This window comes from Diadema setosum, chromosome 7 (genome assembly GCF_964275005.1).
Source record: "Diadema setosum chromosome 7, eeDiaSeto1, whole genome shotgun sequence".
NCBI classification, from domain to species: domain Eukaryota; kingdom Metazoa; phylum Echinodermata; class Echinoidea; order Diadematoida; family Diadematidae; genus Diadema; species Diadema setosum.
This window is the reverse complement of record NC_092691.1, coordinates 7,651,876-7,672,355: the sequence shown is the minus strand read 5'-3', so window position 1 is coordinate 7,672,355 and position 20,480 is coordinate 7,651,876. Positions and strand designations below refer to the sequence as shown.

The window sequence follows — 20,480 nt, the reverse complement described above, 5'->3', positions numbered from 1 at the left end:
TGCATTAAATTGTTTGATGCAGGCTTTCGTCAATTTCAATTACTAACAATGGTGGCAGCAACAAATGCTCTAGCTGCCAACAGATTTTGTTTATTATTAATGAATATGTTATAAGTGTTGTGGAGTGTTTGTGGAGTATCCCCCATCTTACAAGGTCAGTTGATAACTCGTCAAAGTCTGCATAGTTTCTTTTTTGTTATCATTGCAAAGCATGAATTGTTTTGATAATTACATTTTCATGACTACATTTATATCTTACAATTTTACATTACTAATTGATAAAACAATATGATTTGTCAGATGTACACGGTGTGTTACGTATTACATTCTGTTGTATTTGAATAAATTGAATTGTACATTGAAATGAAATTGATTATTGTTTGATGCAGGTGTATATCAGCTACTACCAACCTGTAAGATTCAATAAGCAACCTGTTACAATGCCTTCGCTTTCAGACAAACTCACTTTTTTTCTTTTCTTTTCTTTTTTTTCCCTCCCAGGACGATACCGCCTGCTCACAAAAAGTCATAAATTGTCCTGCAGTCCCGGGATAACGAGAAGTCTAATCAAAGAGAGAGAGAGAGAGAGAGAGAGAAATAAAGAAAAAGAGAAAAAGGAAATCACTCATCTGTACTTTTCTCAAATATAATAAGAGTAGAGTCGAGATAACTAATTTGTGGGGGGGGGGGGGAGGAACGCGAGTCAGATGATATCATCAAAGCAATCTTTCGAGAGTTGAACTGTGAATGGGATGTCGCCTGCCTGTCTCATTTATTCGTAGCACAACTCTACACCCGATCTGGGACCAAAATCAACAAGAGGAAATCGTGAGCAGTAGTCCTAACTATGCATGGGGACCTCTAGTGTAAGAATGGGCAATAGAGATGGTGTTCGCCTTTTGTATAAGATAATCAACGATCAAATAAGAGTTAATGGAAAGTGACTACAGAGACATGGCTTTGTAGACTCCGCGGTAGACGTTAGTGCATTGCACTCCCGTTGTGACGAACACGGTTATAACGAAATTCCGGTACCAAGAAAGTGAACATTTAGGCCGTATAATTATCCGCGCTTTGTTATTTGTTGTTTGCTTATTTTGTTATTACGAAATTTCGATATAACGAAAAAAAAAAAAAATGCCAGTCCCATGGACCTCGTTATGACGGGAGTCCACTGTATTGACATAACACGCACAGAAATTAGAAAAAAAAATCGAGATAAACGTAGAAATAAAATTTGTCGTTGCATTAGAAATAATTACGAACAAGTAGACCAGAAGGATTCTGAGCATTGGTGTAAGCATTAGTTTGTACAATTTCCGTGTATTATACATACATACATACATACATACATACATACATAAGTGTGTGTGTGTGTGTGTGTGTGTGTGTGAAATATCTTATGTTACTGTGTGCATGTTTTGTCTTCATGATTGAACGGTATTATGATTTTTACAGCGGGTCAGAGATACCATTGAAATCGCGCGATCTTTATGATCTTAGGGTATAAAGTTTTATCTGAGGCAATGAAATAATGATTGTGGCCTTTAAGGCTCTCGCTACTGATTATACTCTCCTTCATGTAGAACAATGGAAAACCACAATGAAATAGAACTCTCAACCAGTGGAGAAACTGACAACATGAAATAAATTGTCACCACGCTGTTAAACCTCCCATCAAGTTAGTTAATTAATGTATTTGCTGTATTTGACTGTAATGATATAATTATATATATATTGCATTGCACGGTGTGTGCTATGATGAAATTGATAATGTTCTATCTCACTTCTTTTATAAGTCAAAAATTGTAAATCCCATCAAATTGCAGACACGTTTTTCTTGTTGATTTTTCATCGACTTTTTGTTGGTTTTGTGATGCACTTTCATATTTGTCATCTATATTTCATCTATATGAATAAGAGAAATCAATATTAAATGCACTGAAAGTGTGATTCCTACATAATCTTCCGTCAATGAAATATTTGAGAAGCAAATCTTAATCCACTTGAACGCAACGAGATGGAGGCATTTTTGGAAGTTTGGCGCAAATGAATACTGCATCTCAAATCGCACCAGTTCATAACATGTGAAATGGCATATCAGCAAAGACGAGATGACTTCAGTGAAAAAAAAAGATTCAAGAGACTGGAATCGCGTTTCGATAATATACTTGGCATGCAATGTTGACTGCTCGATACCCGTAAAACTCTTTCTGTATCTTTATACGTTTCATCTATAATCTAGACTATTTGGCCGACACATTATACATGACATTGTGCTACATTTCAGGTCATTATCCATTTTGACATTTTAGTAGATATGATTAGCTTCCACCTTAAATGAGGTGCATGAACTTTGTTAGATCACGTAAATGCTGGAATCAACTCATATAGGCCTCTTATCACGGTGACGCAGTCTTCATTGCCTCATTACTTGGTCTGTTGTATTATCTGGATTCAAAGGTTGTTTATTCAATCTTGTAGATAACCTGTTCCGAGTGTTCTGTTCTGAGGTTTACTGGCATGCGTTAGCAATATTGACAGTGATGGCATAGACATCCGATCGACAAGTCAAAATGCTTACGTTTTTCAAAGCATGTATTCTGGTCCTTCTTTGTGGGATCGCATTCGCCCATGTCGGTAAGAACTCCTATTTAACTTACAGCTTTAATTTCTGTAGAGCCTAGGCCTACATTTAATAGTGTACATATCTTTCGCCATGATAGCAGCAAGAAGTCATGGTAGTAGGGAATACATGTAGTAACAAAGATGTGACTAGTTAAATTAATTAATCATACCAAAATCATTCGAAATTAGCACAGTACACCGATGGGGAGTACTTCAGCGTCTCGGCTGTTATGAACGATTTTTGTTTGAAAAAAAATGTCAAAATAATCTTTTGTCTATCTGTCTATCTATCTATCTATCTGTCCGTCTATCTAGGCAAATCAAGGAGATAAAAGGAAAGTCTTTCAGACTGTTTCAATTTTAGTAGATTCTGAAATGGTAGCTGATGGGAACATTTTAAATCGTGCTTTGCTGATGAACACATGATAATAATTTATTATAGATTAACTTGTAATGAGTTTTGAATTCGACAATAATCATGGTATATAGTATTATGGCTTTAAACCAACTCAATATATGTCGGTTTTGATCCAGCATGTAATATGATTGCAAAGTCAGAAAAACAGCCAAAAGTGTGGTCAGTTGCTTATTGATATTTGTCTTTGGTCTGATTTGGTGGTTTTGCAAAGCTTCCCTCTCAGCTAGAAGATGATTAAAATTGGACTTGTATCCTAATTATCTTTGATCGTCAGATATTATCAATTTGGAATATATTGGTTGAATTACGTATCATGTATTCAGTGTCGATCTTATTGCATCTGCCAAATCATTTTTTATTTTCAGGATCTGTTAACCAAAGAACTAAATAAATCTGTTCACAATATGTAGTACTGGCATATTGAAAATGTTGATGAAATGTAACCATTTATTTACCTGGAAATTACAAGATGATAGGGCTCGTTGCTGTAGTCATTGTGCAGAAAGCACACGTACATGAAAAGCAAAAGAGCATCTAAATGTTTTGATTCCGCTGTCGATGAGCGTATAACCCAATCAAGCGATAATCAATCACACGATTGCCCCACTACAAATATTTATTCTCTTGAGGGTTCCCACTTGGCCGAGTTACAGTACCGAGCTTTGGCGAGTTGTGGCGAGTTGCCTCAAAGGGGCACTCGCGATCACTCGCGTAAAGCTCTTCATGTAACTCGGGATAACTCGCGACAACTCGCGTAACTCGTAGTGATTCTCCAAAACTCCCCGTGAACTCGCGAATTTTTGAACATGTTCAAAATTTGCCCTAACTCGAAATAACTCGTGCTGAACTCTTTTAAACTCGTAATATACTCGTACTACTCGTAACAAACTCTCAATACTCGTACGAAGCTCGAGATGAACTCTTCGTAACTCGCCACCTTCAAGTATATACGCGAGTTCTGCTCGAGTTTTGAAGAGTGCGATACAAGCACTATAACTCTACTACCAGTATGTGTAAGGGGGAATTGCCCTCGAGTAAGGCGCGAGTTTAGATCGAGCTCTGCGACTTACAACGAGTTTTGTATTAGCTTATTCAGAGTGCATTGCACTGACCTATTGATATGGAATTATTCACATTTTCCCAGGGTTTTCAAGACAGGAGACATTCATTCAACCCTAATAGGTCATTGCCATTACATTTCTAGAACTACTTAAAAACGAAGACAAAAAACATGCCTCGCGGCTCAAGAAATCCAAGAAAAACCGGAGAAGGAAATGGAGATCAATCAAGCAATGGTAGAAGTAGAGGTAGAAGAGCAGGAAGAGACAGTAGAAACAGAAGAGATCATCCGTGATGAGCTACAGAGGGACTCCGGAAACCAAGCCTCCAAACAAGATCTACAAGACCAGGGCCCCATATTCATAAAAGATGTTAGGATAGCAACTAGCTCTTGCTGGAATGTCAACTTCCAATACCAACAACCAATATCAGGAAGCTGGATTCTTGTTGTTGCCATGACAATACATAATGACATTCAAGCAAGAGTTGTCATCATATCAACTTTTTGTGAAATGGGTCCCAAGTCCCTGTAGAAGAAAATGGGAGAAAAGACGCCACTGGAGGCCAAACCGAACAGCAGGGATTGCGCAAACTCGTAACGAGCTCGTAACGAGCTCGTAACAAACTTTTTACAACTCGATGAAAGCTCGCTTGAAGTCGTGCACAGGTAATCACAACTCACACCAAGATCGGTGTGACTCGTATCACGCTCAGATCGCTCGTACAGCTATTGTAGTAAACTCGATGTTGTCTCGTAGATCACTCATGCGCAGCTCATTAAAATTGACAAATTTCACGCGAGTTCACGCGAGTTCTCTCGAGTTCAAACTCGCGCAGCTCGGCACAACTCGAGATTCCAACTCGGCTAAGTGGGAACCTTGCTTTATGTTTGAACTGCTTGTCTAGATGACTGGCAAATTGGAGTTTCTCAGGAAAGGACAAGAATCAACTGGGAGAGCTTATTTTATTCTGTTGTTGACAGTATTTGCGCAGAAATTTACTGCAGTGCACAACCGGTGTAATTGAAAGTTGTTTTCATTCCCATAGTCTGGTGGATTGGACCCACTAACCTATACGCAGACAGCCAATCCAGGACAAAGGCAATTCTGGTCCCAACTGTGTACAATTAAAACTCTTCTCTTATATTTGCCACCTTTTTATTAATTTATTGGAAGCAGATCCCTCACATAATGGTGTCTTGCCTATATCAGACAAATAAAGACCTCGGTACAGTTATAATAATGATTATTATTACACTGACTGCCAACAAAACTACCTTGTAAATTGCTTATGATCTCAAGTTGGTCACACAGTGTACTCCTCAAGAGGCTTAAGATTGTTGTTACCAACCTCGTCAATCTTAAAATAACAACGACTTTACAAGGACCTGTCACGTACTTGCCTAGCATTTACGTCATCATGCGATCGATAGCGACAGCTAAGTAAATTTATGGTTAGTTTTGTATCAATAACTCAGTGATCAAAGTATTGTGCGGAGGAAATCTATTGCGCATACATACTCGACTTATGAAGAATTTATATGTCTACTCAAAATCATGATGCATGTATGAAGCATATAAAATTGAAACAATGAGACATGACTTATGATGTGCCTATTGTAAATAATCAAGTTAAAATAAGATTCTTGAAATAAATATGTAATGCATTGTTGATAACAAAAAGCCATGATACGAAATTGAGTGAATCTGTCAGTGTGTATGATATGAAGTCGAAATGAAATTGATTATCCTTAACACAAAATTAAAAGCCATTAATACCGAATATGGACCACGAGAAAAAAAAAATAGACGGCTAGAATGATTTCATTCGAACGTCTGCCAGAGGATTTTTATCTTTTTTTTTTTTTTAGATATAAATTTGGGAGTGAAAAGCATTTCTTGCGGTTTGTTTTTGCTTCGTTCGTTATATCGATGTGGTACAATATCATTATGTAGCCTTTGCCGTTATCCTAATAATTCTGCTCATTGACACCATACGGTGTTTTCTATCCTATGTAGTATACTTTGACAAATATGTAAAGCTAAAGTTTGCTATTCAAACAGAATCCCAGTGGAAAACGCTAGAAAATCGAAGTGACTATTTAAATGCGCAAACACTACAATACTAGTAATGTTTGAATTATTCATAGGAGTTCCTGCAGGAGCTGCGGATGTTCGTCTCGTTGATGGTTCGGGAAGTTACGAGGGACGAGTAGAGGTCCTCTACGACTCTCAATGGGGGACTGTTTGTCACAATTACTGGGATATCGTGGATGCATCGGTCGTGTGTAAACAGCTTGGCTTTGCTAACGCCACAGACTCCTTTCGCTATGCGTACTTTGGCGGAGGATCACCTGATCAGCCTATCTACCTAGATGACGTACGCTGCAGCGGGAATGAGACAGAGCTTACGGACTGCGAATACAGGGGTTGTGATGTTAAGGGCTGTATACATTACTATGACGCCGGAGTGAGGTGCTTTATAGATCACAGTGAAGGTAAGGATCGGACGAGAGTGAAGATCTGTGGGATTTGTTTTTACCACATATTACTCTTTAAATACTTTTAGGAGTAATAGTCAAACGGACACACACAAACACACATATATGTGACCCTGCCCCACAAAACAAACGAAAAGTTTGTTATTATTAAGATTATTAATTGCACAAAAATCTATAAGACACAATGGACCAAACCTTTGGAATACACTCCCAGATTATGTTAAATCGTGTAAAACTTTATATTCTTTCAAGGCTAGATTGAAAACTACATTACTGTCAGATTACAATCTATGAATATAGCATTTGAATATATATATATATTTTTGTATGATCACATTTCTTTTCCTGTAAATTGGATTTAAAACTACAATAAATATACGCAATGTTTCTGTGTCTATCATTTCATTTCATTCTCATTATCTTCAGCATCACCACTATCACTTCCATCTTCATTATCACATTTTTCTTCATCATTAACCTGTCAACATCATCATACATCACCATCATCATCATCATCATCATATTTCACGTTACTCTTATTCGTACCTATGCACTATACATATGTAAAAAACTATGTATTTACAGTGTTTTATATTTTGTAGTATTTCTCCATTCCGCAAACAATATAATTTTTTGTGTATTATGTAGATAGGTCCCTGGGCTGCCACGTGCTCAAGCTTTTGCTTATAGTGGCAGTCCTTCTTCCGCATAATTTCTCAGATAATTATTTGGAAAATTGGTAATACGATTTATAATTTGTTAATGAAATTAATTTACACATCGATTTTCCTTCTTTGAATCATGTACTTGTAATCTGCTTACTGATATTCCATGTGATATTACGGAAAATAATTTTGATTTATGTATGAAATTGTGTTGGAAGAAAAATAAATCAAACAAACAAACAAACAAAAGTCGTTAGACATGGATTTTTAGTTTAGGGTAGATTCTGAAAGAGCAGACTCTATGCATTAAAATGATGCATAACTCAATTTAAATGACTCTCCTAGCTTATCTAAATGTTGGAAAGAAAGCAAACACTCTGAACTGAGTAAAGAGACTCTGAAGTAAAGAGTGCTATTTAAGCGCTTAATCTGTTTCAAGCCACGCTAGCTGTACCATGAATTGGATTTAAAAAACAATGTGTAACCAACGGAGCAATAATAATGAAGGAATTATGAAATTAAGCTGAAACTAGGCATGTTTTATCAACAAATTTTGTCCATGGTTAATGACAACTTTCAAAGTAGTCGCGTTATCCTTTCAAAAGTTATTAGGTTGAAAGTGAAGAGTGTGTGCAGGTTTTTTTTTTTTTTAATATAGAAGGGGACTCTATTAGAAACATCCAATCACACTGTTCTACAATAAAGTGTTTGGAAAAACTGCTAAAAACACAGTTTCGGCAAACTTTAACATAAAGTAGAAGAAGACTTGCTCTTTCAGAAAATATGAAATACTCAAGATTGGCTCGGTTGACCGATTTCACCTATTTTCAGTCCTCACACAAAATCACTGCGTGCGACTTCTTATTCGTTTCGTGATGCGCGGTCATATATGTAAGCATATACTGCTTCAGAATTATTTGAGAAACTGCGAAACTACACAAAATGGCATAGACATTTATAACCTTTGTGCTTATTACAAAGTATTGTAGCAATTGTGGTCGTGTCTTTATTTGCATACGTAGCACTTATTCCAAATATGATTATCAATAAAGATTACTATCGGGAAGTGTATAGCACATCTAGTGGAAGTAGACATTATAAAAAGAAGAGTAATGGTATACAGGGATGTTTTACGTTTACGGCATTCATATTACTGCTAAAATCCAAGCTATTGTTTTTAAGTGAAAACTTTGTTTGCTCATGTTTATTAGGGAATTTGGGACCTAGCTGAAACGTATATGCGTAATTTCCTGCATATGACCAATAAGAAACTAAATGGTGTAGTATAACAATAACCCTAGTTTGAAGTATAGATATTACACTGGATGAGATCCTTGCGTTGAGTAATGTTTTCATTGCAATGATTGGCAATTATAAAGAAACGATAAAGGAAATCATGGGCATAACAGGATGCGAACAGAACAACCTTCTGATCAATGAACACTACACCATCGACCTTCCTCTCGACTACCAGTGCTGGTTCTACACTCACACACACATACACACACACACACACACACAGACACACACAGACACACACACACACAAACACACAAAAATATTCGGATTGTTTTTTACTCAAGTACGTGAATAAACGTTGACACTACAACGACATAATTCTGCGAGTATAACTCAAATGTATAACTCATGATTGAAAACACGCACTATGGTGAGTTTTATCATTATGACATTATAACGACTTGCCAAATGAGTATTATTTTCACGCAATCTAGTGAGTTATTTTGCCAATATGTTGCGTAAATTGCTCCACTTTATGTGGTGAGTAAAGTTCTGCTTTCTCAAATAGTTTGTAATTCCAGGTTTCCCTCCAGCACTCTTTTATTCACTCATCACTGAATCATATAACTCGTTTGCTAAATACAGAAGTAAACGGAGGATTGAATGGTTGAATGTAAATGACAATTATGAAGGCATTTCTTCTTTTATTTGATAACAGTTGAAAGCATATCAGGGATGTAGCACTTTTGACACTGTTGAGTTCTTGAGATAAAGATGCTATACAAACGTGTATGCACAACAACATTGCATTATCATACACCTGTATTAAATGAATATTCGACTTTGACATTTCTTGACTGCAAACAACACGTAGTTAGTGCTGAATAAATGGAATACCAAAATGGTCAGTCATTTCCTGGAAATGACTGAAACTTGGTCTCAAGAAATTGTTGGGAACATGAAAATTTGTTTTATAACTCTTCAAACTGTGTGAGGACATGTTTTCACTTTATTGATTGTTTGCAGGTACGACACAGGTATTTTTTTCTTCACTGGACCTTCAAAAGAACAAGGGAGAAGGGGAAGCAGCATATGAAAGTATTGTATTTTCCCAACAATGTAATCAAATTCTTAACATGAATTTCATTCTGGAGTAATTTAATTATAAAACTGATAAAATCAAGATGATGGATAGGCATTCATGGGACCAACTATACTAAAAACATGTTTGGTAATAGGAACCTGCCTTAATGACCTTCCTTGTTAAGTAAAAGGTTAAATAAAAAAATATGAATCCAGCATTCGAAGCTTCATGCCACGACATTCTTGCCTTCGTACTGCAGGTATTCACGTATAGAATAGCACAGTTAGCGCTGCAGGTGTCAATTCACAAACAGTAGACCTCCTTGGTCATACACACTGAAGCATGACCGAGTACGATGTGGAGCTATGAATATCATGTCATAGAATTTACATTTAATAAAGTAACTTTGCTTTCAGATTAGTTGTCACAGACTTATTAGCTATGGAGCCATATAAGACTAACATCCAGTAGTCGATATGTGCAAAGTGCTTGTAATTGGGGACAATTTACGGCTCAAACTCGATCAATGTGTCAAACTCAACACCCTATACACCGCGAAGTATCCAACAGTAAAAACAGTGCATTGGACTACACAAAAGTCACTTATTTGTCCAGTTGCGCAGCCGTTTCTCATTTGCTCTTGGCCACTACTTTTCAGCCTTGGTCCTTTTCTTTGGATGGTTTGTTATGCTATTGAATTTTCCTTCATTCCCCCCCCCCCCCCCCAATTGCTTGGTCAAAATATGATGAGTTTTTTTTTTTCCAAGTTATTTGTCAGCTTTGTGTGATGATTTTAACAGGAAGCTGAAAGCCAAAAGCCACTTGTAGTGTTCATAGATTAGGTCAGTGGACAATGGTAGAGCGGTCAATTCAATACTGCTTTCTGATTGGTTAATTTCTTTATTGTTCAAGTTCAAGTTTATTTCATATTTCCACTTTCTCAGTGATGGGATTACAAAATGATTGACAGTAAAACAAGAGTATAAAATATATACAACCATATCGTATGTTTGGAAAAGAAAGAAAAAAAAACATATCAAACACAAATGTAAATGGTCATTAATATCTGAGGATATCACAAGTCAATGTCAGAAATATGATGGGGTCTACATAAAAGCAATGATGCTTGTAAAAACTGTAGGTTCTCGAATTCATAGGCGTGAAATTATACGGAGAGCGGACATGTTTATCTTAACCAGCTTAAATTGTACCAGTGCAAAATCAATTTTAAGAACTATTGACCCACATGAATATCGCTTAAACGAGACTGTACATATTTCGCCGCGTTTACAGAAGAGTGCTATAACGGTACCGTTAGGTAACTTGGAGCTTCGGAAAGAGACAAAAGACTGGGGGTATTTAAAAAAAAAAATGTTAAAACCGGGTAGTGTGTATCCACTAAAAGTAACAGCAGTTTTAATTTGCGTTTGAAGGTGAATAGGGATAAGGAAGAAGTAATATCTTGAGGGAGGTCATTTCAGTATCTAGGTCCAGTAAACATAATTGTTTTCCTTGCAAAAAAATAGTGCGAGTACGGGGGAAGGTGATAGGCGTCACTCTGACGAGTGGGGTAACAATGAATAGAACGATTTCTTTTGAACATGTGGATAAAAACAGTGATGTCATTAGATTGGATGTGGTACCTTTTGAAACTGAAATGATTACTTAATGTTATTTTTTGATACTTTCTGGTTGGAAATTCAGCTTTTTCTTAGAATAGGTGAAAAAGAGGTCCTAAAAATGAGTACATTAAGACCAAAAAGTGAATTTTGATGAAAAATGGATGCAGTACCTTTTGCAACTCTAAATCATCCATATACGATTTTGCATATAAAAGATGTAATTGATAGGGCAAGGTATGAAAAAGTGTTTATGATGTTACTGAATATTGTAATGAGGCAACATTTGTTCTTTCATTTCTTTTTTTTTTTGTCATGATAAAGGAAGTAGTACCAACGTTTTGGTTACAATGCTAACATAAACCACTAACAACATACAAAAAAAAAAGAGGATACCTACTCAGATTTTCATTTCACTCAAAATTACTTCAATGAAGGCCATCAAATTTGATCCAGTATTAGTTCTTCAACCGATGAAGGTAGTAACGCTGGTTTGTTAGCAGTGACACTACCCTTATATCATTAGCCTTTTTTTCAAACATTCAACAATACAAAGTTCATAGGACAACAGAATTTAGTGTAACATTTTTACTGAATTAGAAAGATTAGCATGATCAAATGGATTGCTCCATTGGACTTTCAAACTTATAAAATTCATATCTTTATACTGTATTCCTCAGTAGATGGAACTTTCATTACATTCTTACCTGATTAGTTATCTTTATCATCATTTCGAGAACATAATATCTTGGTCTTATGCAGCAGGTCGTGGTGAATAAGCAGTCTACAAGCTGCCATATGCTTTTATTTTGTGGTTTGATCTCATTTTTCTACGAAATAGATATTCCAAAATAAAAAAAAGAAGCTCAATGCAAGTCAAGATACTGAGCATTCAGTTTGATTAGTACTCACCGGATGCACAAGATAATGCATTATTCATTTGATGACTCATCAATTTATTTCTTTTTTTCTCCTATGCACTAGCTGAGATGTCCCACATGTACTTCATTAAAAACATAAGAAAATGTCTGACTGTTATGAATGAAATATTAGAAAAATACAAAAATATGATCGTCATTAAATCTTATATTTCTTTTCTGTAAGGTGACGTAAGATTGACTGACGGCCCGACGTCTAGAGACGGGCGACTTGAAATCTACCACAACAACGAATGGGGCACTGTGTGCAATACGACCTGGGGTCCCGAGGAAGCAGAGGTAACTTGTCGTCAACTAGGGAATGACGGAGTGAACAATGTGTACTACTCTCCCACACCTGGTAATGGATCTGTCCACCTGTCTCGCGTGGACTGTACTGGAAGCGAGACTGAACTCGTTGACTGTAATGTCACATTCAGCGATGATGGTGACATCCCATGCGCCGACGTGGGGGTAGATTGCTTCACTTTGCTAACAGATTCCTCAGGCAAGTTCTGAATTTGAATGCGAAATATAATTAAATTTTCTGATCCCTATAGATAAATTCTTAAATGAATCTTAAAACGTCGGATTCTACTAGACCAATGGCATTAAATAATTTTCAATTCAATCTGTTACTTTTTGGATTCTTGTGATATTTTCATGGTCATTTTCAAATTCATTACCTTCACGTTATAAATTGATGTTAAGTTAGTTTCAGAAATAAAAAAAGCAAGTTTATTTATATTGGAGTCGAACATCGGTTATACTTTATGACAACAACTATTGTATGTTCCATTATAAGCATAGAAAGCCTCTTGAAAGACACGTGCTTGCTTATGATCAACGATGTTGCACCATCAGTAAATCGGTACCATTTTGTTATCATAAACTGCAGCTTACTAGCTGGTGCTTTGAATCACATACGTAACTACTTACCGTTTAATAGTAACAGCAAATATCTTGTGAGGTATAATTGTATAGGCCGAAAGTAAAGTTGATGAGCATTAACTATCCGGTAGAAGACTTGTACACAGCTGGCTGGTATTTCTATTTTTCTGGCTTATGCTGTGTTTCCACGAAAATGTCATGAAGGTCTTCCAGAAAGCATGGCGTTTTACATTTTTAGCCCATCACACTTCTATGCTTTGATTTGATTTGATTTGATTTGATTTATTGGTTCCTGCATGTGGTAATGGATAGAATTTATGTCTAACGTCTTTAATTTATTTATCTAGTTATGCATTTATTTATATTTCTTCATCTCTTTGCAGCGACAGAAGGGGAAATTCGCCTTTCCTGGGGTTCGACGATACCTGCATTTGGTCACTTGCAAATATACCACAGTAACTCCTGGGGTACAGTTTGTACAGACGGTTGGGACGATTACGACACGCAAGTTGTTTGCCGGCAACTCGGTTATTTGCCTACAGGAATAATTTACGGTAGCAATCCTGATCCAGGATTCATTGGGCCTGTACATCTATCGGAAGTCAGCTGTACTGGGGACGAATATAAACTTTCTAACTGCCCCCACGATGGCTGGGGAGACACCGGGTGTCGACACACCAAGGACGTATGGCTTCAATGTTCAGCCGATTACACTGGTACGTGTCTATTGATAAAATACAATGTATATTGCGTCAACTTCAGAATAATGACTTCAAGGCGGTGCACGCATGATCACACCATGCAAAGACAACGATGAAAGGTACATGAACGTACGAAAAGAGCAAGAAAGAGATGAAAGCTAACAGATTCATTTATGTTTTATTCGCAGAACAGTGATGATGGTTACTGTCATGAACAGAAAAAAAAAACCAGGTGACATGGAGAAGTTAGTCCGTTTGCTTACAAACTAATATCCCCCTGTTAATCAAAATCTACAATGTATTGATTATGTTTGACTTAAAAAGTATCTTTAATGTTCTCGTTTATTTCTAGCTTCCTTTGTATTATATGCACATGGAAAACAATTAATAGTGATATCGTCACCATATCTAATTTACATGGGTTTTTGTGATTAACATCAGTCAGCCACATATTCAACTTCTATAAAAAAAAAAGCCACAGCGTGATTTTATTGTATGTCAGATGATATTGAAATGTACACTGTTGTGTTAGTGTCTGACAGCCAACGGAACATATAGCGTTTACTCTTTTAGGTGTAAGCATATCGTCATTGTTTAAAACACATTTAATCGCACCGCGCTAAAATCAAAACAGCAATGGGGGGCTTAATCAAGATTCAAATTCACATATTACTATCTATTGGAGATACAAGAATGATCTTTGCTATCGCGGGATCCATCTGAAAATTAGTCTAATATCTTTGATGTTTAACAAAATTAGCAATTCATTGCCGCAAAGCCACCGATAAGTTTTAGTGTTCTGATTCTTGTACTCTTATCAGTACAACTGTCTATGATGACTTCGACTTCCGTGTTTGTCATAGTATTCATCATTTTACTATAAACCTATGACTTTCTTTATTTTCTTAATTTATCAACGGGGTGGTTCTCAGTAACTTCCCCATACTTTTACTTTCTAATGAAGGTAATGATATAAAAGTTTCTGGGTCAATATTGCAATGAATTTGATCTAAAGAATTCCCTCCAAAACTGGATTAAGCCTACACAGAATCAAACGCTGTCAAATGCACCTCGAAGCTTCAAGCGTAATAACATGCACTACCAGCTCATTATACATGCAAAACACAACGCATCTTACTTTTTGAGGTGTCTATTATGCAGTGTTTAAATGACGCAATTTCGCTGAAATATATCAATTAGAGTTTTGTTTATCAAATATGATTTAAAATGCGTTACAGATGAGAAGATGCAATGACCAAGTCAGGGAGTTAAAACTTTCCTTGTCTCTTCTTATCAGCTGCAGATGGTGACGTCCGGCTTGTTGACGGGGAGAACTCCTTGGGAGGTAGAGTTCAGGTATTCCATGATCTGAAATGGGGCACGGTTTGTAATGACAGTTGGTCCTACGAGAACGCACTGGTTGTCTGCCGTCAGCTCGGCTACAGAGATGTCGTATCGTCCTACCATGATTTTGGTCCAGGGTACGGTCCAATCCTCCTCGGTGGAGTGGTTTGCTCTGGAGATGAAAATGCATTGACGAACTGCTCGCACAAGGAATGGGGTGTTACTAGCTGTACATCGCACGAGCAGGATGTCGGTGTTAAGTGCACGGAGAGGATACCAGGTAAGTGATGTCATTTCCCCCAAGTCAATTTTGTATGATCAGATGGAATTGCTTAAGACTGGGAAATGTTATGGAGCGGGTTTCTTTGTCTTAACGAACAATTGAACAGTAACTCTTACGGATTTCCAACGGATGTAATGCAGCGTCAAAAAACAATAAGAAACAAAAAAATAACAAAATCAATTACCAATGACAGCCTGAAACCACGGATAACGACAAACGGGTTTGTAGAAACAGTTTTAACAAGGAGTGCAATATGTGTTGGGTCCAGCACATGCCATGTCTTCTGAATATTGAAGTCTTTATTCCGTAGTTTTCGAATTCTTTCCGATGTCCGTTTAGTGCAGGTGAAAATTGTCGTCGGATCGGAAACGAGTCGCATCTTTCGCAGATGACAGCTATCATGGCTGAAGTACTCAAATAAATCTTCTGTGGTATACCACTATAGTAACACGGGTTTGATGTGGTTGTTTATTGCAAAAGGAGCGATTCAACATAATTAGGATTCTTGCACGGGTTGGGAGTGGCTATTGGAAGACTACAGTAACGATTGATGAGTTAAGAATGAATACACTGTTAACTATACGCGTGTTACAACCCCTTTAGAACTCTGTTGATTGGAAGCAAACAAATAATGGCTACCATCTGTTCATCTGTGTGTTACACCTATGAATTAAATGATAACTTTTATGATAGCAGTACCATTTATTGATTACCAGTTGATGTCAATGATTGTTCACTTCTTATTCGACTTATTTCTTAACAGTTCTGTGGAAAGTGCTTTCTTTTATTCATCGAAATCATTGTATTTCTGTTTGTATGTGTGTGTTCCGTGCAATGCCGGTACCAGACAACCACTTCAAAATGGCAGGATGGGTGATTGCACTTACTGTACTTGCATCCGTGGTTGGGTTCAGCTTTCTTGTTGGCCTCATCGCATGTCTTTGCTCGATGAAGGAGAAACCATGGCGAGTCGCGACTTCAGGCATTAAAGACAGCGGTCAACCCTATGGGTATACTGACTCTGCGGCATTGGCACAGGATGATGTTATGTATCGCAGCCCAGATGATATCCAGTAGAGTGATGAGACATCACCTCCTGATTATTCAGAAGTCATGGCAGACGCACCCATGCCTACAAGCAAACCGTTGACATTGGCGATCCTTCTGGAGATACACCCATACAAGCAGGAGGAACGGATATGTCTTCTATAGATATTGGGACAATGGATCGTAGTTAATCATTACACTATTTATCCATGTTCCATGAATTTTAGATATTCAAGGTTCATTGTATGGCAGCTGAGGAAGAATCTAAGGCTCGAATTCACGAAGGTGGTACAAATGAAACCGTGGTTTAAACCATGGACAAAGACCGTAGGTTTTTTTTTTTTTTTTATGGGGCTCCAAGTGTGGCATGACGTATTTTGTAACAAAATCAGTTTACGAAATAGGCCGTGCGACACTTGGTGCCCAATAAAAAAACTACGGTCTTTGTCCATGGTTTATCAACCATGGTTTCAGTTGTGCCACCTTCGTAAATTTGGGCCTAAGAGAGCCTTTGGCTTTGATAATTATCCGTCATGCGTCATCGCTATCAAGATCTTCTTTCTTGTATTAAGATATCAGCATTTTTTTTTTTTATAAATTGTGTTCTCAATCCAAAGAATAAGTGCCCTTAGCAGTTAGCGTATTGAATAGTTTATGTCGTAAACACTGATGATCAGGTATATATCGGTAATCGCGCTCTCTGGATCGCTTTCGTTTTGATGTACAAAAATACTCTCTGAGGACATGTCTAATTTTACAGAATGTGGTACGACGTAAATTTGTGCAGAGAACATGGTGAGCTATAGCGCATTGCATTTGACATATTGAAATCTAATGATGATAAGTACTTGTAGACACACTATAGATGTGTACATAGCCGTCTTATCATTTTCCCCTGTCTGTTATTTTCTATAAACACGACGGGCATCCTTGAGGTTTTAGAGAGATTAAAGGATTGTTCTCTCTCTCTCTCTCTCTTTTTTTTTTGATGGTCACCATGAATGTCTGAAAAATTAAGAGTTGCATCCACCAGATTCTAATCAAAATAAATCAAATCATTTAATCAAATCAAATCAAGACATATCAAATCAAGCCAGATTCGCATTCAACAGTCTCGAAAACTTCCATTTATTTTCAGTTAATTCACTATACGGGAATACCTTCATCAAAATTTCAATTTTTGGTGGCCAACTGGGATACATCGAAATCCTCAGAGACGCATGAATTGCATCACCTTAAGTCGCATTCAGCACCCTAGAAGTAGAAATATATGTTTTGTTGGCCATATTAAATGTCTCTTGATTTTAGCGTTTTTCTTGTATAATTCTTTATATTTTGGTAAATAACATCCTAATGGATGACTTTGAAAATTGTCAAATGTCAGGTCATGTATATAGAGTATGCGTTGTTCTACATATGTGCCACATGTGACATTACTAAATCATATAATAAAGAAATTATAAAGGAGACACAATGTGCCCCCCGACAGATTTACACTACTGTATTCAATTATCATGCATCAGTTAACAAATTTAGAAGCAGCTCCACACAAATGAATGAATGGAAAATATATATAGATTCTTTATCTTCGTTTATTCGTACATTTCTTTTTTATCATACTTTGACTTCTATTTCTTATACAAGCTGTCTATTAAAGCAATTTGGTATGACAGATGTATGCATGGTATTATGTACTACTTTTTTGTTGAATGCAAATGAAATAATGGGCATTGAATTTGATTTCATTTTTCTGATCAAAGCGACTCAAAAACCAATAACGATAGCATGAACACATGCTCGAACTGCCAATATATCTTCTAATGAATATTCTATAAGAGCTGCGTTTTGTGTATCGAGTGATCCGAATCTTATAAAATCAGTTAATCACTCTTTTACGTCTATATTATTTCCTTCTTTGCTATCATTGTATAAATTGCTTTCCTCTTCAAATATTCATATCCGCATACATTTTGTACAATACATTTGCTTGTATTTCTTACCAATTGTTTAAACAATATAATTAGTCAAATGCATACTGTGTATTACACATTGCCTTGCCAAATAAAAGAAATTGAATTGTGCATTGAAATAGAAGTTAAATTATTCTATGCATACTATATTTCATTAGCTACTACTAGCTTGTAACATTCATTCTGCAACATGTTAAAATGCCTTTACTGTCAGGCACATCTCACCTTTTTTCTTTTTTTTTTGGCTACATGGAACAATAAAGCCTGCTTTCAAAAGATAACTATGAATTGTCCTGCACGATAAACGAAAAATCTGATCACAGAGAGAGAGAGAAAAAAAAATCTCTCATATTTCAGTTTCTGAACTGCTATAATGAAAGGAGAGCCGAGATAACCAATGGTTTAGAAGCAAACTTTTTTTTTTGGGGGGGGGGGGGGGGGTGGAGGGAACCCAAGTCATAAGATGTCGTCAATGCAAACTTTCCCAAGTTGAACTGTGAACGGGATGTCGTTTCCCATGCCTTTAATAACGAGCTTCAGGTCTGTGACGCGCCCCCTGTTAGAGACGACACCTATTACCCCACAAAAGGTTGACCAAACAATATTATGTAATGTTTATGAAATGAGAGTTTTTGAAAGTGCTCACACTTCAGTATTGATTTCTCCATTGCGCCAGTGGTTCTTTTTCATCGAAACAGTTCATTAACAGTAGCAGAATTGTTAAAGACTCTTGGTCTACTCCCATACAAGGCTGTTTTGCACATTCCACGAACACATAATCATAGCAACTGTGGTGTCATGTAAAAGATAATTGATATGGATTTCTTATAATGTCATATCTGATAAAATAATGCAGCGTAACATCTCCGATTTCATAAATGATTGCAGAAGTTGTTTTAAGGGGTAAAATTGTATGTATGAGCAAGGAAGGAAAAAACTTTGACATCTGTTATTCCTCTCCCTGTTCTACCTTTTCGGAAAAGTGCAAGAGTTGAAAAAATTGGTCTCCGTCGGGAATCGAACCCGGGTCTTTGGTATGAAACGCCAACGCCATGGATTTCAATTAAGGGAGTATATTTAAAGCTTAAAAATGATATATAACTCACTTCATATGGACTTTCCTAACCTATTGAAATATCGGAGGAAAGCACACACACTGGAAAAGAGGCTCCGAAGTATAGGGTGTATTCAAGCGCGGCTAATCCTATCAAACAGTGCTGTGTGCATGAATGAGACAAAACATGATGTAAGACTCTACAGCAACGACAATGAAGAGATTATCAGACTAAGCTACAATGCTTGTCAAACATCAAAACGGAGATGGAAACCAGATCCATTTTCCGTTTTCTGTATATGTTGATGTTTTTAGATATTAATTACATTTTATTTTTAGTTTGTATATACGGCTGTAAGTCCATATCTATCATATTTTTATGCCACAGAGTTTTTCATGTGTATTTCAGTATAATTTTGAATTATTGTAAAGTATAAATGTGACCCTGTACCTCAAAAAGTCGCCAGACATGAATTTTTAATTAAGACCATATTCTGAAAGAGCAGACTTTAAGCTTTAAAATGATGTATAACTCAAATCAAATGGACTCTCCTAACCTATCTAAATATTGGAAAGAAAGCACAAACTCAGGAAAAGTGTGAACTGAGAAAAGAGGCTCTAAAGTACAGTGTTTATTCAAGTGCTTAATCTTTACCAAACCGTGCTGGCTGTGCGATGAATGCGACAAAAAAAAAAAACACCAAAAAAAAAAAACGAAGTAAACCACCAGAGTAACAACAATGAAGGGATTATCAAATTAAACTGAAATTAAGCATGCCTCATTAACACATTCTGTCCATAATTAATGCCAACTTTCAAATCAGTAGTACTATCCTTTCAAAAGTTATTAGAGTTGAAAGTGAAGAGTGTGGACAAGGTTTTTCAGAAATGAAAAACGGATTCTAAAGACACACCTAATCACACTATTCTACCAAAAATGTTCTAGACAAACTGCTAAAAAGCACACTTTCCTGCCCGTTTTATGATACCAAATTTTAGCATAATGTAAAAGAAGACACACTCTTTCAGAAAATATGAAAAAGTCAAATTCGGCTAGGTTG

At 36.6% G+C, this 20,480-nt stretch overlaps 1 protein-coding gene across 1 annotated transcript; it reads left to right on the top strand.

The window, feature by feature from the left end:
• Positions 1-2,576: 2,576 nt before the first annotated feature.
• On the top strand, positions 2,577-16,425 carry LOC140230664 (scavenger receptor cysteine-rich domain superfamily protein-like). The gene is made up of 6 exons (XM_072310805.1): positions 2,577-2,640; positions 6,255-6,602; positions 12,317-12,637; positions 13,404-13,736; positions 15,019-15,345; positions 16,196-16,425. Exons 1-6 carry the CDS (start codon positions 2,577-2,579, stop codon positions 16,423-16,425), a joined length of 1,623 nt encoding a protein of 540 aa, XP_072166906.1.
• Positions 16,426-20,480: the final 4,055 nt, after the last annotated feature.

Coding starts and splice junctions, on each gene's coding strand:
- LOC140230664 (XM_072310805.1), top strand. CDS start 2,577: ATGCTTACGTTTTTCAAAGCATGTATTCTGGTCCTTCTTTGTGGGATC. Junction 13,737..15,018: donor ATGTTCAGCCGATTACACTG/GTACGTGTCTAT, acceptor TCTTCTTATCAG/CTGCAGATGGTGACGTCCGG. Junction 15,346..16,195: donor GTGCACGGAGAGGATACCAG/GTAAGTGATGTC, acceptor TGCCGGTACCAG/ACAACCACTTCAAAATGGCA.